This window comes from Corvus hawaiiensis, chromosome 19 (assembly GCF_020740725.1).
Source record: "Corvus hawaiiensis isolate bCorHaw1 chromosome 19, bCorHaw1.pri.cur, whole genome shotgun sequence".
Lineage (NCBI taxonomy): Eukaryota > Metazoa > Chordata > Aves > Passeriformes > Corvidae > Corvus > Corvus hawaiiensis.
In genome coordinates this window covers 9,484,604-9,510,425 of record NC_063231.1, presented here as the reverse complement: position 1 = coordinate 9,510,425, position 25,822 = coordinate 9,484,604, and the positions used below count along the sequence as shown (strand labels likewise).

At 43.2% G+C, this 25,822-nt stretch overlaps 1 protein-coding gene across 2 annotated transcripts; it reads right to left on the bottom strand.

Annotated features, from left to right (window-relative positions):
- Positions 1-123: 123 nt before the first annotated feature.
- On the bottom strand, positions 124-25,814 carry NARF (nuclear prelamin A recognition factor). Of its 2 annotated transcripts, none has more exons than XM_048323397.1 (12): positions 25,658-25,814; positions 19,528-19,616; positions 18,970-19,050; positions 17,971-18,114; positions 16,218-16,350; positions 14,510-14,644; positions 10,090-10,208; positions 9,108-9,237; positions 8,393-8,465; positions 5,899-6,036; positions 5,180-5,337; positions 124-4,615 (listed from the first exon to the last, which is right to left on the bottom strand). In XM_048323397.1, the coding sequence occupies exons 2-12, from the start codon at positions 19,552-19,554 to the stop codon at positions 4,374-4,376; spliced, it is 1,380 nt and encodes a 459-aa protein (XP_048179354.1). In that variant the 5' UTR covers positions 19,555-19,616; positions 25,658-25,814; the 3' UTR covers positions 124-4,373. The 2 variants fall into 2 exon arrangements, with proteins under 2 accessions (XP_048179354.1, XP_048179355.1); XM_048323398.1 differs by lacking the exon at positions 25,658-25,814 and adding an exon at positions 20,133-20,201.
- Positions 25,815-25,822: the final 8 nt, after the last annotated feature.

Here is a 25,822-nt window from a genome sequence, read left to right as displayed (position 1 = left end):
CGCTCTGCCCAGTTTTGTTCAACGCAATGAATGTGACAAAGGATTTTAAATAATTCTTATTACTTTTTATTTAGGTCTTTCATTGTATTATACTGCTGTTTTACATTAAGTATTTTTTTGGGGGGGGGGGGGGGGGGGGGAAAAAAAGGCATTTACACTGTGGAAAATTTCACCAGGCAGACGTGCAGAATTTGGACATTTTTCAGATGCACCCAACTACTGACTTGGAAAATAAGGGCGAAAATGCAGTGGTTTTGGAATGGATATGATATCAGATTGATGCACAATTTAAATGGATATTCCCTCTGCTTTTCTAACACAACCCCCCAGTGGTTATTTTTCATTTCCAGAGTAGCTAAGGACATCTTAACACCTTGGCTCCCCTCCTCCAAACCTGTCCTACTAGTCACTTGTTTACACAGCAACAGGAACAAGCCTGCTCTGTGACAACAACTCCTCCTCCTCCTCCTTTTCCTCTGACCAGGTAACCCTGCCTTGCTGGCCCTTGAAAAAACAGCACAGAACACCTTCAAATGGAGTTATAATTTAGTAGAAATCCAGGTCCCAACTGCTCAAGGAACATACAAAAATGTTTGCTCAATTCATTAAATTTTCACATAACCTCCAGATGAAAAAAATCCCTTGTCTATGTCAGGGCTAACTTTCATCCTTTCCCCAACTGCTGGATCAGGCCACACAGAAATAAAGATCCTTCCCTGTGCACCAGTGTTTAACCCACTCTATCCAGTAACCTCAGCACAACTCTCACTGGCTGGCTTCATGCACCAACAGCATTGTCCCCAGGCACAAGAGCTTTAAAGCCACAGAGGCTTGTCTGCCTTGCAAGGATTCAATATATTAACTTACAATTCTAGAGAGCAAATTACCATTTCCTACAGCAATCTGGCAACTTTCTCCTTTCATTTACCAGAGTCTGAGGTGCAGCTGTAATCCAGAGCTCCCATAAAGTGTTGATGCAGCATTGGTGCCACAGATGTGGCCAGCACTCCTGCTCAGTGCCCTAGACAAAGCTCCTGTGTGGAGCCAGGTGTACTTAAAGAGTTTACACGAGACAGAATCAGCGCAGAATTGAGTACCGAGATTTACTGACGACAATTCATGGTCATGCTGCATTTGAAAACAAAGCACCGAAATTTGGGTAATTGAACATCATCCAGATATAATCCAGCTGAGACTGCTGCATGTGGATATGTGCATTACTCTGGGGGAGAGCACAGCCCGGGGCTGCCCAGGTCATTGGCCACAGGGGACACACACAGGTGCTGTGGCTGAGGGAAACCTCCTGCACCAGGCAAAGGGACTTGGCAACCCGCTGGAGCACTCTCAGAGTAAAGTAGTATAACCCCAAGAATCCAGTACCTGACATGCTCAAGTCAGGAACATGCCAAGACAATTTTACTAATTCATTTAATGTGTCTAATTCCTTTCCCACAATCCCTCCAGTTTATAATTTTCTAAAAATCCTCTTGTCTCAGCACAATATTCAAGGGAGTGGTAAAGCACTATGGCTATGGCCATGTCAGGAGCTTTTCCTGTTGCTGAAAAGACAGTAGCAATAGAAATTATTAGTAGCCAAAATCCAATCAGGGAACTAAATAGTTTTGTAATTTCAGAAGTATGGCTACAAACACGTATTGCCAGCAATAACGGACTTTGCAACTGCAGATTTAAAAGCCAGAATCAAACCTCAGGCAAGTATTTCATTATATATGAAGCTGCAACAAGGTTGTCTGATATATGTTAAAATTTCAGTGAAAGCAGGTGAAGGGGGAAAGTCTTAAGGGATAGAACTTTCCTTTCCTTTTAGACTGGCACTTTCAAGAAAAAGGCTTTAAAAAACTAAAACATTTTACTCCAAAAAGTCTTATAAAACAAAAGCTGACGAGAAAAATTAGGCGAGTGTCAGTTACCTAGGTCACTAATGATAATACATTCTGTGTAGCCACTACAAGCTCAGTTAGATGCCTTCCTTGTCTTTAAAAAAGAATTCTGAAGCAGACAAATCATCAACAGCTCTTTGCACTGTGACTGCCTCAATAGGTTAGAACACTTGAGCAGATGGAAGAAATGGTGGATGCAACTGAAACAGGTTATATTAGACACTGAGCCATTGATTTCCCTTGCAGTGGGAGCAGAGCAGATTTATTTCACCCACTGCCCAGCCCATTCCTGGGGTCCCCCAGCGGCACAGGGAGCGAAGCCCTTCAGTTTGCAGCAGGCAAACACTAGCCAAGGTGCCACCCAGCCCTGGGGAGGGTCCATCACATTGTACAAACAGTTCAGGGCTCTGCTTTCAGAACAGCAAGGCAGCTCTTGTGTAGTTTACTGAAGATCTCCTCAGAAAAGCAAACTGGTTTTGTACCATTTCACCCAGTAGAAGCACATAAAAAAATAAGCACACTGTACAAAGAGCAGCAGTGATATAATTTAAACATGCATCCAGCTACAAACCATGTATACAGAGAAACAGGCCTATACAAACAGAACAGGACCACTTTATTACGTTAGAATTCCGGTGGAGTTTTTGGAGGATGGCAGATAGAGAAAATCAGACCGAAGGTGGTGTATGTTGCTTCTGAAAGTAATCTGTTCTGAAATGTCACACAACACCCCCATCTTTCTCTAGCAGACATCTATTACAGTTCCAGCTACACACAGCTCTTCCCACGGCTCCTGGACTTCCCCTTTCCGTACAGAGGTAGATTTCTGTCGATGTTCTGATATTGCACCACGTTAAGCATCATGTTCTTATCACAAAGAACAACTTGCAAAGGCTGATTTATTAATTCATGGGCATAATCTTGTTGTGGGCATTCAGGTAGTGCAGTAATCTAATTCATTTGCACTTGAAAGAAAACCTCCCTCCAAGCACAGTGATTTGTTATTTAGGTGGAGGTCCAATGGAAAGCTGCAATTATTAACAGCTTCACAATTAAGAGAGCTATTTCCTGTCAGCAGGGTGACACTTCATTGTGTCTCTCCTTTTCAGCCTCCCTGGTCTAGCCAATGCCAGGTCTTGCCCCCCCTTCCCTGATGCTGTATCCCATTCCACTGTGTCCAGGTTAAATGTGCATTTCAAACACACACAGGTTTTTGCAGGATTTCTTACTCACACAAGCAGTTGTAGTATTAAAGAAATTTTCAAGAAGATTCATTCAAACTGCATTAAATGGTTAAAAAAGCCCATCCACACTTTCAGGCTGCATAAGGAAAGCTAGAACTTTGCTAGCTTCCAACAGCCAATAATCATGAACAGATCTGATGCTACCAGGAAAATCTGAAGAAGTCTGGCAGGAGTCTAATTTCTTTTGTCCATCACATTCTTGAATAACTCTCTGACAACTGGGGAAGTTGCAGACAAGCTGCATGGCAGTACCACTTCACAATGTCTGTTAAATGAACCTCTATAGCTATTTATAAAAATAAGTGCATCAAAATTAACGATGCTGATGTATCGTAACTCTGATGAGCTCACAAGCATTGCTCAGTATTTTTTCTCAGAGGCACCCCAGAAGTTATTTTTTGCAGAAGTCTTTCAACACAGAGACAAATGAAAGAACAATCTGGGCATGTTTCACTGTCAGAGAGAAGCCAAAGCAAGCAGCAGCACCACTCCTCCTGGCTGCAAGCTTGGCAGAAAACTTACAAGGAAAGAAAGTTCTCTTTTTGTACCAACCAACCTATTTGGAACTATTTTAAATTAATCATTTAGCATTAGCTTCGCAGGTTCAGTTTCTGTGAAGCATTCTGTGACATTAGATCAGTAAGAAATGGTGGCTAGTTTGGAACTGAGTATTTTTTGCTGGATTATGGATACAAGGCTTATAGAAATTCATTACATCTCTCCATATACTCACTTGTCCTTTAAAAGGGCCTTTTCCTTAACAAGGCAAGTGAATCCCAAGTTACTTCACACCAACTGCATCAATACTGAAATTCCTGTTGATTGTTTTCCTGTGATGACAGGGATTGCAGACCTAGGAGTAAAATCATCTCACCCTCTTGGAGGAGCCCATTTTGTGCAGTGAACCCTTCACTTCAGGGAGTAACTTCATCAGGAATGGCACTCCCTGTCCCTGGCAGAAAGGGCTTATGCACCTTGACAGATCAGATTTTTGAATGAAGAAATCCATTGTAGGCAGGAAATGACAAACAGTGAAAGTTAAATGACAGCGGCAGGAACCAGGGCTTTTGGAGACTTCTGTGGTTTTGCAAAGCAGTGGTTCTTCCCAAGAACAATCCCGAGCTGGGCAGAGCCTCACTCACCCCCTCGCCGGTGCCCAGCGGCCGTGACTGCACAGAGGGTTCCGGTGCTGCCCCGTGACCTCAGCACGGCTCTGCACCTTCAGCCGTTACCACTTGATATCCAAACTGCTCGTGCTTTGATTTACAGCACTGTACGTGGTGTGCAAAGTGTCCTGGACCTTCTTGGAGTCCATGCCCTCCAGCCAGTCCTGGTACATCTTCTGTACCTGCAGGTTGGTTTCTGGCAGCCTGACGGGAATCGCAGTGTACACCTCTTCCATCTGGGCAAGCAGGGCTCTGTCTGGTTTGCCATCCTCAGTCTGTGCCTGGCCCTTTCCATTTAGGCATCCTTAGGAAAAAAATCAATTAAAAAGAGGGAAGGTGATGGAGGATTGGATATGAAAAGAAAGTCTTTGTTAACTCAGAATTCTTTTTTGACACTTCTCTAGAGAAGTTCTCTTTAAACTTCCCCCCACGCTGTTATAATTTGTATTTACCTAAAGTGACTCCTGTATCAACATCATCTTAATGGAAATGAGGTTTCCATATCAACAATCTTTCTCTGTATTCTCCATGGTTTAATGACCCTAATTATGTTCCTTGTCTTTTCTTGCCCTTGACAACCACCATTTCAGAGAACTTCCTCTGAGGCTTGGCAGCACAGTGCTGGCACTTATTTATAGGTCAGAAGAGAACAAATAACATCGTGGCTAATTTTAGAAAACTCAATCATTTTTTGAGCCAACCCTGCACCTGTAATTGGTGTTTTAGACCCTTCATTAAATAGTGAGATTTTAAATTATTAAGAAGAGAATTAAGAGGGAATGAAATGAAGTGCCTGCCTGTAAGGCAGCTTTCCTTTGAGATTCAAGATCTATGTGCAGAACAACTGGGGATCCACAATTATTCTTACCTCCTGGGCAGGCAAGGACTTCTACAAAATGGTATAAAAACTTTCCTTTTTTCAACTTCAGGACCATGTTTTGGATATTTCTAAAGCCATAAGCGGCTGCAAAACGCAGCACTGTCTCCCCATCCTTTTCAAGGGTAACTTCTTGAAAGTCCTTGTTCCTGTCAAGATACACAGAGAACATTTTAACCCCCTGCATTCCCAGAGGAACAATCCAACTGTGTCAGTTTGTATTCAGATGCTCTAAAGAGAACAGAACAAGTGTAACAGTGAGAACAAGGTGAACTCTTCCACTTTCTACACTGAGTTAAGCAGAAGTTGGGGTGGAACTGCAGGTAAGTTTTTAATAAAATGAGTACCAGCAGGAGCTGATTTACAGTGAGAGACTTGCATGTTTAGAGCAGGTTTATAGCCTACCAGCTGCTTTCACTGCAGCATCAATCAAAGCAGGGGAAGTCCCTGGGCTTCGGGAACCAGTTCCTTGCCAAGAGGGTGGTCAAACCCTGGAACAGGCCTCCCAGAGAGGTGGCCAATGCCCCAAGGCTCTCAGCGCCTAAGGGACATTTGGACAAAGCCCTTAATAACACACTTTAACTTTTGGTAGCCCAAAGTGCTCAGGCAGTTGGACCAAGTGATTGCTGTGGGTCTCTTCCAAGTGAAAATACCCTACTCTGTTCTAGCTCACCCATTCTACATAACAAGGATTCAAAACTCCAACTTACTTTAATGCTTTGTAGGTTATCTCCTTGACATCCATGCCAAAAAGCTCCTTTGCAGCATGTTTAAAAATGTGCTCCAGGTAACCATCAGATCTCTTCCCATCGTGCCTTACTACATCTCCCTCCTTTAGGTCATCAAACCTTAGGAAACAACAGAAAAGAAGATCAACTCCAAAATTTCATTCTTTCACTTCAATAAAGTAGTGTGTTTCTCCCCTTCTCTATCTCCCCCACCAAAAAGTGTTTTGTAGCACTAAGTGAGAACATATTAACATTTTTATTTATTACAGCTTAAAAAATGAAAATTATTCAGGACAGCAGTGAGATGTTCAGAAATATCAAGCAACAGTCATTTATAAGAGTGCACCTTCATCACAACCTGAAGGTTTTGTTAACAGCCATTTACTGCTCAAGAGCCATTTGGGGAAAAATTATTTAAATAAATGATCATTTTTGCCTGTGAGAATACAAAAGTACCTCAGAAGTTACAAGTCTTTGCTGACAATTCTCCTGCTTTAGAAACTGTTTGTCTGTAACACTGTGCCAATAAACTAACACCAAATCAGTACAGCTGCAACCAGGTTACAACAGTGTACCCTGAAAATAAGTGCCACACTGTGGTTCAGGAGAGAAAATGGGAGGTCATATCCCAAGGGCATCTCCTGGAAGTTCACCTCTCCCCCACAAGTTACTTTATTCATACAACTTTTTTAATACCAAGCACTTTATCACAAATTGCTGCTGTGCTGGGACTTGTTTTAAGAGGATGACTTCAAGTTCTTTAAATTTCTCTGCAAGATCTACTTTTAAGACCCCAGAAGAGTAAAAATTTATGTCATTACATCTCACGGATGAACCAGCATTATCAGATTAGTCCTTTTAAAAATTATTTTCCAACATAAATTGAGGGCACTTGGCTTGTTCAGCCTGGAGGAGACTGAGGTCAGACATCACCAGGATCTGCAGCTTCCCTGTGAGGGGCACCTCCGATCTCTGCTCTCTGTCACAGTGACAGAACCCAAGGAACGGCTGGAGCTGTGCCAGGAAGGTTTGGGCTGGATATTAGGGAAAGGTTCTTCCCCCAGAGGGTGGTGGGCACTGCCCAGGCTCCCCAGGGAATGGGCACGGCCCCAAGGCTGCCAGAGCTCCAGGAGCGCTTGGACAGCGCTGCCAGGGATGCCCAGGGTGGGATTGTTGGGGGGTCTGGGCAGGGCCAGGGGTGGGACTGGGTGATCCTGTGGGACCCTCCCAGCTCAGGATATGCTATGATTCTATAAATTGAGCTAATAAACCAGGTACATTCTGAATAACAACTTGTCCTTTTACTAGACAGGCTGATACAGAATTAAAAGACTCTCTCTAGGTGATTCTGATACAGAATTAAATGTCTGTCTCTATGTGATTATGCCTGCAAGAACTCTATTCATTCTCACCGTGTGTGACAATCTCTAGAAGCAATCATAGGAGCTGTACTACAAACACAGCTGTGAACATGTTCCCAACTGACCCACTCAAATTTCTCCACTCTAGGTCCAAGCCGAATACTAGCTGGAACTGAAAAGGATTTTTCAAAACTTCCAGAGCTTTCTGTTTTGTGCAAGACAGCACATTTATTGCTCCACTACCACCCCTTTGGAAAGATACCAAGGAACATCTGTCACAGTTGAACAAAGATCAGGGGGAGCAGCCTCTGTAACTAAGTCTGAGAATTAAACACCACACATGCTGCCCCCTGAGCCAGGCATAAGGGATGGAAACAAAACCTCTCCAATGCTTTGTGTGCTTCTCATCTAAAGCACAGTTCAGTTTTATCTCATCTTGAAAAACTGACTGCTGTCCTCAGTATAAAAACCAATTAATTACCATTTCTTGAAAGGGTGCTGCTTCCAGCAATCTACATGAACATATTGGGGAAGGGGAAATTTCCTGTCAGGATGCTGCTGTGAAAGAGAGGGGAGCCCAGAGCAGATGGTCAGCCCCAGGACTGTGTCCCAGCAGCTTTGTGGGAGGCAGCTGGACGGGGCAGATCAGACTGTTGGGCTTTACACAAGGAGCACAGGAGAGCTCTGAACAGGGTCAACACCCCCAGTCAGTCACACTTACTAGCAAGGCTTGAGCTTGATACAGTCAAATCTATTATTATTGCATTAAAATATAAATCAGGAGCTACACAAATCTTCAAGACATACATTTTAAAGGAGTTAATGTATAACTTCATTACCTCCAATTATCTGCCTTGTATTTAAACAGTACATGCAGGTTTATGTTATCTGTTTCATATTACTTTTATATATAGCAGTGAACATCTAAGAGAATATTTTTGTGGGTTTTGTCACTATATAAAGGGTGAAGCTGTGGTATACTCAGGCTTTGAGGCAGGTTTTTTTCTCTAAAAAGAAAAAACATTCTTCTAAGCAGCTTTACATTTATGTTGAATATGCACCAACTTGTCATTTGTCATCAAAATAAGGAAGCAATCCACAACAAAACTACTTACAAACTATCTACAGCTACTTCAGTCACATCTTTCATAGACACATTTTTCTGTTCCATTATTTGGACAATTTCACCTGTAGGAAAATACATGACATTTTACTTTCTACTTTCAACACAAAGCACAACACACACTGTGCCTCTGTTCCAGATCAACGTCCCAACACCTGCATGTGCTTCGTGTCACATTCTCCAGCTCTTCCTACAGTCACTTCCCTCCAGTAACTGAGAAGTCTGACACCTCCAGCCCCAAAGAAAAGGGGCCTTCAGCTTGCCCAAGGCCAAGTTTGGAAATACCCAAACTACACTGCAGGACATGTAGTACGGACACTAAGGCTGAAGACAAGATCCTCACCAAAAGGCAAATGGTGCCACAAATTAGGAATAATTCCAGTGGAGATAAAATAATGACCACAGACAAGCCAGACAATAATTTTAAGTATGGATTTGCGTAACTTTTACCTTCCTCAAGAGGCTGGCAAGATACCTGATTTTTCAGATTAACAGCAGCTTAGAAGGAAAGTATGTGTCACTCTGCCTTCCCTGTGCAGTATCTGTACTCCCAGGAGCACAAAAAAATGTACTAATTTTTAAAGCAGAAAAAAAGCCAACCTTATGACTAAAGCAGACTTGAAAAAAGCAAACTCTGGCATAAAGGTTATTCTAAAAATGGTGATTTGCTTCTATATTTATAGATGGTTAAGTTTAAAAAAGTTAACCTGATGTCAGGACACAATCAACTTCTGGTGAATTATACAAGGCAGTGTAGAAATCTTCCCTCAAGGCTTCCAGCTTTTTGTCGTAACAAGGTGCCACAACTACATGGAAAATTTTATCAGGAGACAAGTTCTGTGGAACACAGAAGGGAGAACATGCAAATTCAGCAAAGAGCAAAAGACAGCTTGAAGGATGACAAGGACAAAAAATAGTGACGTAAACCTCATGCAGGCAATATCAGGAACAAGTCCCTACCCAGTAAATTTAAAGAATGCTGCACACAGATAATGATTTGCCAGAAGTCACAAAGCATCAGCAACAAACTTCTGAAGTCTGTCTTCTGGCTGGACCTTATTCCCTCAGACCACATTTTCTGCAGCTTTTTGATTGCCTTAGAAAGTGAATGTAAGTTAGGAGTTCAGAGTCCTGGCTGCTGTCACTCATTCACTTTCACCCACAGCAAGCCCTCCAGAATTTGTCTGTCCACGTGCAGACAGCAACCCTTCCCTACAGAACGTGGCTGCAGTTCCATTTAAGTATGATACATAAAGGACAGCAATTTTTTCAACATGCAAATTTGAGAAGATAAAAAGGTTAGTTCCTAGGATACAATGCTTTTATTGATCCCAGATAACAGGGCAATTTTCACATTATTCTCCTCCACTCCTGTTTTGGCTGTGCTATAGAACTACACAGGCAGCATTTCACAAAAAAACCTTCAACAACTATGGATTTAACTTTACCCATAAATATCTAAATCCATGTTGCACTGGGGTGCAAGGATTGCTGCCAGCTCATACTGCACTGTATGAAATGATGTTCTTTGCACACTCTTCTCATCATGGGCACTTGTACAGCAGCAGAGCACCATTTCTTCTTCAAGTAAAGGACAAACGTAATACACTAAGATCTGTATTTCAGTATTAAAGCCCATCTTTTCTATTTAGAAGAATATAACAGTAAAAATAAATCAGAATTACTTACCTGCTGCCTGGCAAAGTAGCCCTTCACTAGGGAGCCCATGATCTGCTGTGGAGACTTTGCAGTGCAAATGTGAGAGGTCACCAGGTTGGTGAGTACCCTTTCAGCATATCGGATCCAACCTGGAACGACAAAAAACTACAGGTAGAGAGAAGTGGCCCATAAGCACAGCAAGGGGCAGCAGCCACACAACAGCTCCTAAAAATGATGGCACCTTCACAACAGGCAGGACATTTCTGTACAGGCTGGAAACCCCACCCTGAGAACTGCAGGAAACTTTATGGCTCTGTTAATAATGCTCTAATCAATAATTCACTGTGTCATTAATTCTAGACCAAGGGCCACTGTGGACTTCATGACCTGTTTACCCCCCTTCCTCATGCACAGATTTAACAAAGCAGGAAGAACAAGACCCCAGCTAACAGGGATATTTTGACCTTCTAGACCTCAGCCCTTGGATCAGCAGATACTACAACAAATGCACTGTTTGGCTGCTTAGCTGTAACCTGCTGTTGCCTGAGATTTAATATCCACACACCCAGCTTGCCTCCTCCTAGAACAAAGAGTCACATGAAAGCACTATCACAAGATGCATATGGATTAAGCCTAGGAAAAAATGGCTTCTTTTACTGTTGTTAGAGTAGCCACACCTTCAGAAACACCCCCACACTCACAGGAACCACCTGAAATCTCTCTGTATGCAACACTCTGTCTTTAGTTACTCAAGAATCCCCCTCCCTTTCACCAGATCCCTTCAGCATTCCAGCTGAGATAAGCTATAGATACCCACAGCACCCCCAACATCCATTCCCCACTGGCAAATGAGCAAATCAAGGTATTTAGGGTGTGCAATTCTTTCTTAGGCTCTGTAACTCTTACTGAAAAGCCCAGAATATTCCACAGCAAGGGTTTGGAGCTTTTTTTCATCTACATGACACCTACATTGTGCAGGAGAGTCAGGCCCAGCCTTTGAGGCAGGTGTGTTGCTTTTGGTGCTAAGAAATTGTGGAAAAAAAATCGTGCTTTTATCTTCAGGCAGATTAGTGATTACATAAAAGAGAGAAACTGCTGTGCAGTACATGCTGCCCAGGAAGGGGAAAACCTGTAGCTTAATTTTTAAGCTTGAAATTACCACTTACGTAAAAACACCTGGTACTGTTTAAGTCAGAACAACAGCACAAATGCCAACAGCAGCACAAAACTGGGATGCAAGCAGTGTTCAGATGGTTTGTCTCTCTATAGCAGAGAAAGAATTTTCCCAGCGTAATAAAATTTTACTGATGAAAATGAGAAGGTGCTAAGTATTAGGAAAACCCAAGGATCCTCCAGCTGTTTAAATAGTCCCAAATCTTGTTAATGTACAGACTTCAAGCTGGTTTCCATGAAAAATCTCCAAGGCATACACCATCTTCAACAAGCATTCATTTCTGCTGTAGGAAAAGCTGAGGACCACGGATTTACCCATCAGGACTGTACTGAACTGCCAGACTCTGAATTGGAAGTTTGCCTAATGACCACCTTCAACTGGGACTTTAAGTCCAAGACATTACCTGCAAAAAGCACTGAATTTACTGGTGCTTGGTAAAAAGCTGTATTAGCATACTGGGCATGATAGGTACATCCTACTGCTTAAATGGCTTTAGTCTCAAGTGCTGTCTAAACAACAAAAACTGCTTCAAACGAAACAGGGACAGTTTTTAAAACCCTTGTACTTACCATTGTAAAAACCATTAATCACACCAGCACTCCTGCTATGAGGCTGGTTCCTGGAATTGCAACGTTTTGGATATTGTAGTCATGAACTGTAAGGAAATTTCACTAAATCCCAAGAGACTTCTGACAGGTATTGTCTGAAGCAATTCCTTAAATTGTTTCTGTCCTTGCAGTGGATGGAACAAGTGTCTCATAGCTGCAGCTCCCAAAGATCACTAGTCTCATTAGTCACTGGTTAATTGTATAGGCAGCCTTGGTGAGCAAGCATTTATCTCCACTCCACACACACACTGCTGTTTCTGCCCACTCATCACAGGGCTGAATTCCAGAGCCACAGTTAGGGAAAACCTCAGATACCCCATTCTTATATCAGGGTACACCTGCACTCATCCAGACCTACCCCCTTCATAAATTCATTTGGATTCTTGGCCATTTGCTGGCTTATGTTGGCATCAAAGAGCAAGAAAGCACTACAAATCACCCTATAAATTCTTGCAGATGTAGCTCAGAACATGTTATTTTTGGTGGTTTATTGTAAGATCACAGAGATGCAACTAGATATCTGTAGGAAGTGCAAAAAACCTAAGAAAACTTTTGCTACTGTAAAACCCCATTCCTGGAAAAGGAAATTGATTGACTGGGACGAAAGCATTAGAATCCTCAATACTTATGTTCTTCCTGCTGCTGCAAGTCTGCCCCATTGGCTTTTCTGGGAGTACACAGAGGCTGGCAGTGCCTTAAAAACACTGGATTTTCCAGAGCAAGGGTTTCATGTTGCTCACCACCTTGGTACATTACAGAAGGGAACTGATTACTTTGAGATATTACATACACGATCAGTAGTCACACCACTGTTCTTTCAACAGGAAACAAACCAAACGAGCTCCCTTTCTCCCCAGAGAGCAGCAGGAGGTGAACAATTAAGACAGGGACAATAGAACACCTTTTCTCAGGTTCTGGACTATGCAGGCTCTGCTCTTTGCCCATGGTAGATGCTACACCCCAGAGTGCTGCAGAGGGTGATAGGTCTGTGCAAAGTCACACATCAAGATAAAAAAAAGAGTAAAGCATTTATACCCGAGTTCACACTGACCTTGCATCTACAGAGCTATATAAAAACCATTTGGTGATTAACACACCCAGTAAACAACATCTCTGGGACAAATTTATGTAATCTGGGGGTAGAAAGAGGAAGGAGAAGAAGGAACAGAAAATGCACTCAGACAAATAAGGTCAGGAAACACGGTGAACAACCTCACTTTAAAGATGACTAATCGGGATTTTGGCTTTCTCTAATTGCTGACAAAGAAACAAACCATGTTTTTAAAATGGGTTTACAGTGATATTCTGGGTTAGTTTCCCAGAAATGGAAAGCACCCATGCTTCTGTTACCATCTCTATCACAACAGAGAGCTGACACCAAAATCAGCAATGAAACCAGAAATTATCTTGTGCAGACCAGACAAGGACAAGAAGAGTGCTCCATTAACTATTTTAAAGTATTTCCACTGAGAGCAGCAGATAACCTGAGCTGTTTCTAGATGAAGAAAATTAAAATTATCTCAGAAATTCTAAAAGAAATCCTCAGTCTTTGAATTTTACCTAAAGCACATAAGAGACAACAAAACTGAGTAACTGGGGTGTTTCAACTGCACAGGTTTTACATGAAAAAAGGCAATATATAGGATGTCTGCTCCTGAAGATAAGAGGTTACACTAAGATAACAGTAACAGAAAAAAAGAGACTTATCTTTTTAATACATATATGTAGTACTTAAAGCATAGCCCACTACAAAATACATAGAAAGAACAAAAATAGAAGTATAATTCAAATAGCAGTATTTAAACTTTAAATAAATGACAACAGCAGGTTTTGGGGATCACCAACTGCAACTCATCATCGCTCTACCATTTCTTTAACGAATGCAACCCATGAGTTATTTCAAAGCTAGCAAGAAATATTTTGGTATTTTTATCAGCCTTTTGAAAAACAACACTGTGAACTTCAGGGTGAATTTGAGGGGGGATGTTAGGCAAAGGAGTTACTTCTATCTCCTTTTTGATACTTCTTTTTTAGGAATACAACTTTTTACTTGAATTCAAATGGTGCTGTGCTAAAAAATGGAAAAAGTAAACAAGTGACTGCATGTTTTGCATCTTTTCAGTTGTTACAAATGCAGGTTCTGCTCATAACAGAACACATTCTCAGGTGCAAGATTCTCAGAAGTGAGACATTTAGCGAGTCAAGTCTGTGGCATTTCATGTGACAATTACTTTCCAAGTGTCAGACTTAACCATCTCACAGTCATCACAAGCAATGTCACTTGCTACTTTCCCCTAGGCTTAAGTGGCAAGTTCTAGATTTTGCTTAAGATAATGGAGGTTGTGGTTTAATTACATCAAAGTTCCTTTAAGATTCTTTTCAATGAGGAAATGCCCTGTTAAACTTTATGGTCTGAACACACAAGCAGCACCCACTAACTCCTCCATTCCAGCTCTGATTCTCAGTTCCAAGCACTGCAATGGACTCAGGATGACCAGTGATACTGAGAACAAATACTGTGTGTTTGGTGTCCCTCAAAACCAAAAGAGAAATGCTCTAAGTTATGTAAGGCTCCCAAAGGAAGCCACCCTTTCCTCAGCTCCTTGGTAGTTCCAATGACCACGAGACCAGTTTGAAGGGCAGGAAGGATGGATAAATCAGTTCTCACCAGGGCAAGCAGAGGCAAACATTGGTAAGGCATGTTCCTCCTGGTTCCTCCGTTGGTACCGCTGCACAAATTCCCTCTGGCTCTCCAGGATACTGAAATCTGCAGCTATAGTGGTGTCAAATACATAATGCACCCCTAGGGAAGCAAGCAGAAAGGAACAGAGAATTACTAGAATGTTTTCCACCTCACAAACCCCTTTCAAAGTTCCAGGCCTATGAAAACCCTTGAAGGATCAACAGGTATATATTCCTTCCCCTCTGCAAATTTTCACAAATAGTAGAGCCATAAATAAAAGCCATACACTGGAAAAACATCTTCTATATCCTGAGTTTAAAAGGACCACCAAGTGGTTAATGCTGCAAGCAGCACTGCAAACACTTCTCTGCTTCCTTCTGAGCACTTTGCCACTCAGCATCTATCACTTTTAGTTTAATTAAGCAGGATGTCACGTCTCCTGGGTGACGTGCAGTGATTCTTGTAAAGCAGTGACTCTTGTAAAGCAGTGTTCTCTTCAAGACATGCTGAAGTCACAAAAAAATATATCCAGCTGAGAGGCATATCTTCTACTGCTCAAGCTGTCTGCAGAGGTACAGGAGCATATCACCAACACAGCAGAGACCTTCTGGCTGCTCATTCAGCAACACACTCCCTATATGCCTACGTAACACTGAGCACATCCCCACAGAAGTGAGTGTAGATAATGAATGCATTCTAGGAAAACTGGGGCCCACCAGAACTTAGGAATGCCTTGAGATGAAGAATAAACGCTGGGTACAGAGATGCATCATAAAATACATGAAAAATGAATATATATAGATACATATGGGAGGAAATAGTTTACAGGTTTATTACTGTCCTTTGTCTTCCTCCAAGATTAAAAATCCCTTGAAAAGCTTGTAAGCAAAGTGGCTTTTGCTTTTTATTTAAAACTTTGCATATAATGAGCAAAGAAAATACAACTTTAACATAAAACAGGCAGATGAAATTACATGCTCTTGCATGTAATTTCAAATGACAGAAAAAACCAGAACTGAGAATTTTCTAGAGATACAATGTGTCAAAAGGACTGAAAGGAATTTAGAATAAGAATTACCTTCTCCCTCAAATTATAAAAAGCTTGTAACTAAGCTCCCCCTGATTTCTTGGTAGCGAAGGTTTTGGAGCCAGCTCTACAATGCCCTTCTGTTCTGTGACCTTTACTGTGAGCAGGGAATGTCTCCAGTCTGTTTCTCACACTGGTGTATGTGGCACTGGTGGTCAGTTGTAATTTCACACAGCATGGAGTTCAAATTCTGAACAAGGTTGTGCACTGGCACCTTAGGACTGCATAACAAAGTATCACAAAATGGAATCCCAGCACAGCTTTGGTTGGGAGGAGCCTTAAAGCTCATCCAGTTCCATACCCTGCCATGGACAGGGACACCTTCCACTGTCCCAGGGTGCTCCAAACCCCATCCAACCTGGCCTTGGACACTTCCAGGGATGGGGCATCCATAACTCCTCTGGCCAACCTGTGCCAGGTCCTCACCACCCTCATCTCTTCCTAATATCTAATCTAACCCTGCCCTGTTTCACTCCATGCCCTTGTCAAAAGCCCTCTCCAGCTCTCTTGCAGCCCCTTCAGGTACTGGAAGGCTGCTGAGAAAGCAAAACCAACCAAAACAATCCCTCCCTTTCTGCTTCACCACCTTAATAAACCCAAACTTACCAAGACTTTTGAGGAAACCACAGAGTCTCTTGGCTGCTTCATTCACAGAGAGACTGAATTTAGCAGCAAAATAAGGCAATGACTGAGGGCATATAGACACTGCCAACACTTTGTGTTTTGAGGTATCACATTTCTGGTAAAGGAAACAAAGGAAAAAAAAAAAGATATGTCATGACAACAGGGTAAGGCTCCTCGCTTTCCCTTCCTTTCCCATTCCTGGAGTTGTTCCTTAAGACTCTTATGCTTCGGTGGGCCAGATCATTAAAAACCCTGTGAAACAACCCTCAAATTGCAGCAGGACAGTGTTCATTGACAGTGTTCATCTCCAATCATCTGTAGATGTTTCTTTTATACAACTCAGGGAAATCCATCCCTCCTAGGACAATCCTGTGGGTGGTTTCCACATGGCGTAAGGAAAGTTAAGGGCCATTCAACACCTCTGATGTTCTAGTAGGATGAAATATTCTAGCAAATATGAAAAGAGCTGGATGTTTAAACATTAATAAATAATGTTTACAAAAGCAGGGGCATATGAAGCTATAAATACAACCCAGCAAATTACACATCTGATTTTTTGTTAAGGCTCCTGTGTCTTTATCAGTGCAGTTGTTGAGGGAAAGCAGCAAGATGGGACTCTCCACAAATCAGCATTTGTGGGAACTGAGGAATCCTATGAAAATACGCAGTGTGTGGTGTGGCACTGTGCAGCTCTAATGACTGTGGCATTTATTTGAAGATTAAGCTTGTGTTTTAGCTGGGACATTTTCCACACCAGTGGAACCCTTGGAAAACAAACCAGGACTATGCTACAGACAAGTCTCACCCTGCAAAGGTCAGAGCCACGGTCTGTACTGATCTACGTGCTGGGCAATGACCCTTCAAGGAGAGCTCTTGACTCAAGAGCTCATGACTACCCCTTGCTCACTGTCCTCATTTGGACCCCTGGAGTTGTGACAACTGCCTTGCTGTTGGAGGCTTCAGACCTTTAACAGGACCCATGTGGCCCAAAAGATTATTTTCCCCCTTTCTTTTCTAATTTTCTCCTATATGACAACATCGTTCTGTATGGAGAGTTAAACTCCTTCTACGGAAATTTAAGTAATGCGTAACGAATCCGTATTTATAACACCTATGTACAGATCCAGGAAAAGTTTCAATTCCAGTAGCTTTTGCACAGAAGTCTGGAGCAGAGCTACAATAATTAATTTAATACCAGGTTCTAAAGATTTGAGCACTACACAGAGCAAATTCCAGAAAAAACAGAACTAAGCGGAAAATAAGACAGCAATAGAACACTTACACGGTTTGCTAAGATTATGGACAAAATGTATACATATTAAAAAGAATTCTACTTTCAAAAACATGTTTTCGTAGGTTTGTATGTAAATACATTAGCACCAAAACCACCGAGAACAGTCCTAGTAAGGAAGGTATGAATATCTATAAACACTGAACTACAGAATAATTTGTTAGTACAGTAATGAAATCATTACATTGCCAATACATTTTCCTTCTGCAGGTGCAGTAACTTTCCTCTGGTGTTTACATTAAGTGCTGTGACCTTGCAACTCTAGTACAAAATTACTTGAAGTACTTTAACATTTGTGTTGCCTGAAGTTTTCACTTCCTCTTTAGAAAAAGCATATCCTGACAAATCTTCACATTACCTGCCTTGGGAAATCAAGCTGCTTAGTCATTCTGTAACTGCCTCCTCCTCACAGAAAACAGTGTGTTTTTGTTTGGGTCACTTTACCTTATTAAGGTTGAGAATGCGAAAGAACTCCTTCTGATTCTGTTGGAAAACTCTGGCTCCTTCTTCCAATGTCATGCAACTGTCACAAGCTAGGCAGTCGCTAAGGAGTATTTTAGCATTAGCCAACGTATCAAACTCATTTTTCTGGTGGCAAAAAAAGAAGTAAACAAGTATTTAACAATGATCAAACGATTTTCAAGATCTCTGCAATGAGCCAGCTGAAGAGCAAACACAGTATCAGTATTTGGTTTAAAACAGAACAATCCGTAACACTTGCATAACATCTAAGATTATTTACAGGTAATCAAAATAATTTGTTCCATGCCCTCCATAGCTCTTACTGTGAAACTGCAAAATGTTTAAGTGTAAACAAAGATCTAAATTTAGCCCCTAGTCCATATGCTAGCACATTTGCACTGTGCTTCAGAACTGACAGTCCCCATCAACTCACCAAGCAACTGAGAAAACTTTCCCTTGAACTATTAAAGCTCTTTAACCAGATGCCCCTCTAACAGCAAGATGGCTTGGGCTTTGTACCACGAGATAAAACAAACAAACACAGGCCTACAATTGCACTGAATACACTGTGAGATCAAGAGTTTCATACTCCTGGCTATGACGCTATTTGCAGCCCACCTGAGGAGAAGGAATACTTGAATATGAAGAGTAAGTAGATATTTTGTCCACAAAACTCCTCTTTTCTCCTTATAAGCTGTCCCTGTTCTGAAGACTTCATATAAGAATTTTGGTACTCAAAATTTTTAGAACTCAGAATTTCTGTTTTGTGTTTGCATAGTAAGGGGGTTTTATTTCACCTTTTAATGAGATTTTTGATTCAAATATTATGGGATGTCTACAAGAGCTCATAATTGTTTTCAACTGCTTGTTGTTCATTGTTAAATATATTTAATACTTTAAAGTTGTCTCCTTATAACCTCTTTGGGGTGCACAACAACAAAAGAATATAGAGTCTAATACAGGTTTTAGAAGGAACATTACCTCTTCAGAGCCATCATTTGAACTCAATGCATCAACAGATGTACTTTGTGTATCATCATTTTTCTGTTTTTTACTGCATTCCTGAAACAAAACATGAAATACATGGATTATGCAAAGCCTGTTTACCATTCTGTAAGAACACTTTTGCAGAACTGTTCGTGTCGTTAACCACTGATAAGAGTTATTTACAGGGAGACTCTGTATTCAAAGTACAATTGCTACGATGGAAATCACTTCCTAGGAATTCCCCCGCTTCATCGGTTTGAGAGTTTTGGGTGGTTTGTTAACCCGAGGGGCTACCCCGCGCAGGCACAGGAGGAGCCCAGCGCGCTCCGTGTCTCCCGGGCACAGCCACGGCCGCATCCCGGCGATAACGCGCTCGGGGCTCTCCCCGGAGGTGTCACGGCCGGGCCGCGGGTGAGGACGCGGAGCTCGGTGACCTTGGGGCCGGCGGCCAGCGCCGCTCCCCCTGCCGGGGCTCCCGGGCCGCGGGACGAGGCCGTCTCCGCTGGCTGCATCCCCCCATCCCCGAGACTCGGACCCGGCCGCCGCACTCACCTTTTTGGTGCAGTTCTCGCACTTCATTTGCGGCGCGGCCGGTGCAGCCCGGCCCTGGAGCGGCTGCCGCGCGGTCCTGGCCGCCGGGGCTGCGGGACAGGAGAGAGCGGGGCGGGAGGTGAGACCCGCACGAGCAGCGCCCGCCGCCAGCCCGGCCCCCGCTCCCCTCCCTCCCGTCCCCGCCGCCCTTTGTTGCCGCGCCCGCCCCGCCGGGCGGTCCCGGGGCGGCCCCGCCGCGCTCACGTGTCCCGCAATTCCCTCGCCCAGAATTACCCCGCAAACGCCACCGGCCCCCACCGCTGCCCCGGCGCTGCGGATGGCAGCGAGCGGCCTCGGAGGAGACGCGGGGCGGACAGCGCTGGCCGAGCCTCGAGGGGAAGGTGCCCCCGCAGCACGGCCCTGGCCCCGCACGGGGAGCGGAGCCGCCGCCGCCGCACCCCCGGCTCTTCAGAGCCCCCCGCACCGAGGTGACGGGAGAGCGGGCGGGCACGAGCCGCAGCTCATCAGCTCCACGGGAAAAAAAAAATAACAGCCAGCGAAATCCCCCCGAAATCCCCAAAGCAGCTCATCAAGGGGGTAGCGGGGCGCAGGGCCGGGTCCCGTACCTGCCGCCGGGGCTGTGCTTGTGGCCGCAGAGCGGGCGGGGCGGCACCGCCTCCTCCACCGCCTCCCCCGGCACGTCCCCGGCCGCGCCCGCCGGGCTCATTGCGGACCTGCGCCGCCGCACGTACGCGGAGGGACTCCCCCATCCCAATCCCCATCCCAATCCCCATCCCGACCGGGACCCCCGGGCCGCAGCGATCCGCCAGGCAGCTGCCCTCCGCGCCCGGCTCTGCGGCGTGGCTGTGCCCGAGGCTTCGCTGCTTCTCTGGAGCGTCCCTGCGTATTTTTTACAACGCGTTCCTCTCTGTTTTATCGTACAAAGGGTTCCCCCCCCATTTCTGTTTTCTCCCGATGGCTTTAAAACGAAATGACACTCTGCGAGTTACTAAATACAGCACCATCACAATTTTATTTAACCAATATGCTGCGATTTCCCATTTCTGTAACAAAACAAGTACCAGCGATGCTGTTCCCAGGCAGGAATCACAAATCCTCATGAACAGGATTATTAAACAGACATCAGCCTTCCACAGTCTCAAAGGCCCCGAAGTATTAATTAAAATGCTTATGATTTCTTGTCTTTCTAAACCTCAGGTTGCAGGACTTAGACAGAAAGGTTCAATCAGCATTTTGCTCCTTTTTCAACCCCCGGCCACATGAACGCACACATACAAGCAGACGCCTACAGCTACACAGAGAAGTTTTTCAAGTGTAAAATGACATTTTGGAAATTAAACCACAGAACTTCCAAAAAACATGCAATTTCCTGCCTAAACTGCAACTCTTCTTTAACACTGAGTAAATCCCCTCCTGTTACAGCGAGCTCTAATGCTTTAAGCCACAGATGGGTTTTGAGCACAAGGGCTGGAGACAAGCACGGCCACAGAGGTTTGTTATCCAAGGACACAACTTTAAACACTTGTTCCGTTTTAAGGATACTAAAGATAACCTCAGAGAAGAATGTAGTGCTTCTTTCTTTTTTTTTTTTTTTTTAAATTTGCAGACTATAGGTGAGCCATCACTGAGGTCAAAGAAATCAAGAATTCCTTAGCTTAATCATGATGAAAGCAAACAGAAACGTTTTCATACTGCCCATTTAAAGAAAAATAAGCTGATGCCGCTTTACATATAGCCTGGAAAAATATCACTAATCCTGGCTTGAGGTAAAAATTGTAATAGTTTTGGTAATAATTTTCTGTGCCTCTGCTCTCTTTATTCAAAATGCTCTCACATTTCTTCTTAGTATATTAGCCCAAGCTTTTCAAAAGCACCACAACCACTCCTGAGCGATCCCTATGTGGACCTAAGGATTTGCATTTCCTACAGACTTGCTGAAATGCATTATCTGACATCTTTCTTGTTCCTGTGGATGAGTATTTTCATACAAGAAAAAGCTGTGCCAACCTCCCAACTCATTCCACCAGGATACAACAGCTACAGTTGCACTGACCAATACAGTGATAGGACAGATGAAAAGTTCTAAATTAGAAATGTGTTGAGATTTGCACTTAAAGGCAAAGCTAAAATCTTCCTAGTCCACACTTTGATTGTACTTAATATTTATTATCCAAAACTGATACAGTGATTCTTCAAAAGACATGTCAGTTTTGGATATTTCTGTAACTGCACAGATCACATCTAAAATAATTTTAATTTCACAGAATTACAGAGTAGTTTGGGTTGGAATGGACCTTTGAAGGTCATCTAGTCCAAACCCCCTGCCATGGGCAAGGACACCTTCCACTAGACCAGGTTGCTCCAAGCCCTGTCCAGCGTGGCCTTTCCAGGGATGGGAATCTACAACCTCTCTGGTCAACTGTTACTCTATCTGTAACAGGACTGGATTAAACACATTCTTCTGCACATCATCAAAAGGCAGAGGACTAAATTTCCCCCCATATTTCTCATATTCACAATGAAAAACAGAGAACTGCATGAAAAATGAAGCATTTTGCAGAAATATTGAAGACATCTTAGATACATACATTAAGTATCCCTATTTCATCCTTCACTTTAGGAGTACTTGGACTGAATTGGTTTCAATTTAAAAATTCAAACACAAGGAGCAAAACCACAAACTGAGGAGTGTGCAAGGAATCTATTTCAGTGCACAGTATAATACATATTTGTGAAATCATTGGTAATAAGATGTCTCATTTATTTTATTGCCAAGAGCACTCTATGCTTTCTGTTAGCTATGGGTGCCATTTTCCCACAGAACAGTGGATCTTTGATCAAGCATCACACCAGGCCTGACAACCTGAGATAAAAAAAGCATCATCCTGCTTTAATCTGCCCTGGGGAGGTAATAGTTACCACCTTTTGCAGGGCTGCTTCCCAAAAACCTCACCCTCTAAAAGCTTTCCTATGCCAGTAGTAGGTAGCACTTAAAGGCATCACTTGCTTTTATGGCCACTGTTGATGTATTTGGCCTCCATGGCTCCAAGTAACATTTATCCCTGCACCTGAAGCATTTACACCCCGAATGAAATGGAGAAATAAGTATTTCTCTGAGAAAACAGCGTGCTGCAAGCAACTGCAAAGTGTTACAGGCTTTGCATCAGTTCTGCAGGGCAGTGCCAGCTGTAAATGCCTCCTTGCCACAGTGACAGCACACACCACTCCACAGCTGTCAGAACTGGGCAATGAATCTTGGCTACAGCTGTTAAACATGTATTCCATGAAATCAGTGCTCTGCAGGCTGCACACACACTGTTCCCATCGAGGTCAGGGGGCACCACGGAGAGCTCATTCTGTGGGATGAGCTCATTTCTAACAGGACTTGCAGCCAATTCCATCCCCAGCTGCAGCATTTGGTGGCTGCTTCCAACCAACTGTGGGGAATCAAGCACTCTGGGAGTTTATCCTGGCATGCTAGTAAGATCACATGCTTATTGCATAGCTGAATTCCTAAGTTTAAGACCTTAGGGGGGGAAAAAAAAGTATAAGGAGTTAGAAAAAAATATTTAGGCAAATAGTCTGAAATAGGAAAAAGCACCAGAATTACAGACAAGTCAAACTAATTCAAAATAAAGGCCAGTTCTGTTCTATCTGCATGTTCTTGGGTTTAGATCAATGACTTAAAAGTTACAAGTGTATTTACTAAACAAATATAAACAGAATATAAACACTTCTGCAGAATCTATTTTTATATTGCTGAGGAAGAAGTCTACAAATAGTCAATCACATATTCCTGAATTGTTTATTTTGGAAAATAGCTTTTGTTTCTGCAGCAACATGGTTTGGAATTCATGCTGTTCTTTAAGTACAGGATCAGGCTTTCAAAGTGTGTTCCTTCTTCCTTTTTCTACTGCATAACAGCACTCACCTACTTCAAAGTCCTGGTGTAAAATCCCCAGATTTTAGAAAAAATGCTGTAAGAATCATTAATGGATAGCAGAAGCTTACAAGGATCCTTGCCACATTCATTTTGATTGTGTGTGGTTGAAATAATTTCCCCGTAACATCATAATTAAATTAAGTCATATCAGGTTATCCTAGTGTGACCTTTGCAGAATGGGAGAAGTAGAGAATTGCTGATGTTTTTGCATTAGGAACATAATAATAAAATAGGGTGACATGCTGTGTGGTTTATGCTGAGTAGAGGGGACAGATGAATTTCTTACTTATTTCACTCTGCTCTACACACAAGAAATCTTTTGTCTTGTATCACTCAAAATGGCTTAACATTTGGTTTCCAGAGAAACCAGTTACTTATAAAAACGGATTGGCAGCTAATTAGACATAAATTTCTTCCGAGAAGACTCAGTCAGCTGCTTGTTTGGGTTGAGCACACGTGATACTTATTACTTCCTATTTTTCATCCAAATCCAGCAGCTGGTACCTTGTGACTCACAAGCAGGCCAATTCATTCTTGCAGTTCCTCACCGCCTTTTCCCATTAACACAATCACACAGAAACTGCAGATCAGTTGGTATTTTCCAGTACTTAGACTCAAGGGTCTGTACCATGGACTCTGGGGTTTTTTTCCCTATTTTCACTCTGGATTGTTATGAAAAACACTGTCTGATTTAAATCTCAGTTAAAACAGCATTGAGAACAGCTAAACAAACTTCTACCATGTCATGGCCCTGAGCAAACGCTCCAGAATATATTCATGTTTGGAAAAAAGTCAAAAATTGAGGATTTCATTCACGAAGGACATTCCTGTGCAACTGAGAGAGGACCAAATATCATTCATAGATGAAGTTACACACTGACTTACATAAAGGGAATTTAAGAAGCTAAACTACACATGTCTGCACTTCACCCATCCTGCCTGACATAAGCAGTTGCTCTAATGGATTGAACAGGAACAGCTTTCCCATGTGAATGATGTTTGACTGAAACACAAAAGATTTTCCAAATGCAGCCTATTTGTCCACAACAGGAAAATTACTCAGTATTTCAAGTGAGTTAGAAACTTCCCTTCCTAAATAACAGATTTTCAAACCCAAGCCTTCCGCTGACATACAAGTCACAACACTCAGGACATCAATGTTGGACCTGTAAGATTATCACGGATATTTCTGCTTTGCAAATATAAATGATGTCCAGGTGTTAGAAGAAACAAGTTATTTGTTGGTGGAATTGCCTTTTTAAAGTCTAGGGCTTAACACACTTTAATGACCTCAGACCTAGCAGAGGTTAACAAAGTCTGAGAAAAAAGGATGCCCACTGGCAGTGGACACAAAGAATGCAGAATTTATGGGCCATCTGGCAAGAACTCCTAAGCTAAGGAAGAAACTAATAAAGCCAACTCAGCAACTGTGCTGAAATCAGCTCCAACTGGGTAAGAGGTAATTCTGGCAGGGGGGAGACCTGCAACCACTGACATATGGCCACTGACATAAGAAACCCACCTACAAGAAGAGAAAGACTGAGCATGCAAACTTCTTAGCATGAGAAGTGAGAAAATCATTAACCAAGAGAAGACAGAATACTAATTATTAAGAGAACTACGTAACCTGTAGCCAGTGAACACTAATGTCTTTGTTTGCTAAAATGTGTAAGTAGTTAAAAGTTTTGATGTGCTTGTTCCGTGGGAACCTCCACCTTGCATCCTGTGCGGAATACGCAACGTCTCCTTCCTAAACTAGACTCTGTGTCTGTGTTTAGAGAGCTCCTAAAATCGGCAACACCCCTCCGCAGACATTCCAAACCCACCTGGAGGCGTTCCTGGACGCGTTCCTGCTCCAGGTGACCCTGCCTTGGCAGGGGGCTTGGACTGGGCGATCTCCAGAAGGCCCTTCCAACCCCAACCACTCTGTGCTTCTGTCATAGCCGAGGCACAGCACCAGCGCTTTTGTGACAGCGGTGCCCCAAGTGCTGCCATCGAGAGCCCAGAGGTTTCCTTGCCTCCACAGAGGCTTCCCGAGACTGGGGACAGCCCCCAGGGGAGCCCTGGTACAGTGAGGGGCTCCCCTGCCCTCCCCGGCCCCCTCAATGCAAGGGGCCATGTCCACCTCACCCAGCCCGGCTCGGTCCAACTGTGTCCAATAAGGCTCTCCCACACACCCAGCCTCACCCTACAGCAGTTCACTCCTCTCATCACGCGAGGCTTCTCCTCTTTCAAAGCACCGCTAAAGTAAAAGAACCGAGGAAGCATCGACGCTCTTACTTCGGCAGCATCCGCGGGCTCAGGCGCCATGCTGAGCATTGGCAGCGCGCCGCCATCTTGGCGCGGCACCGC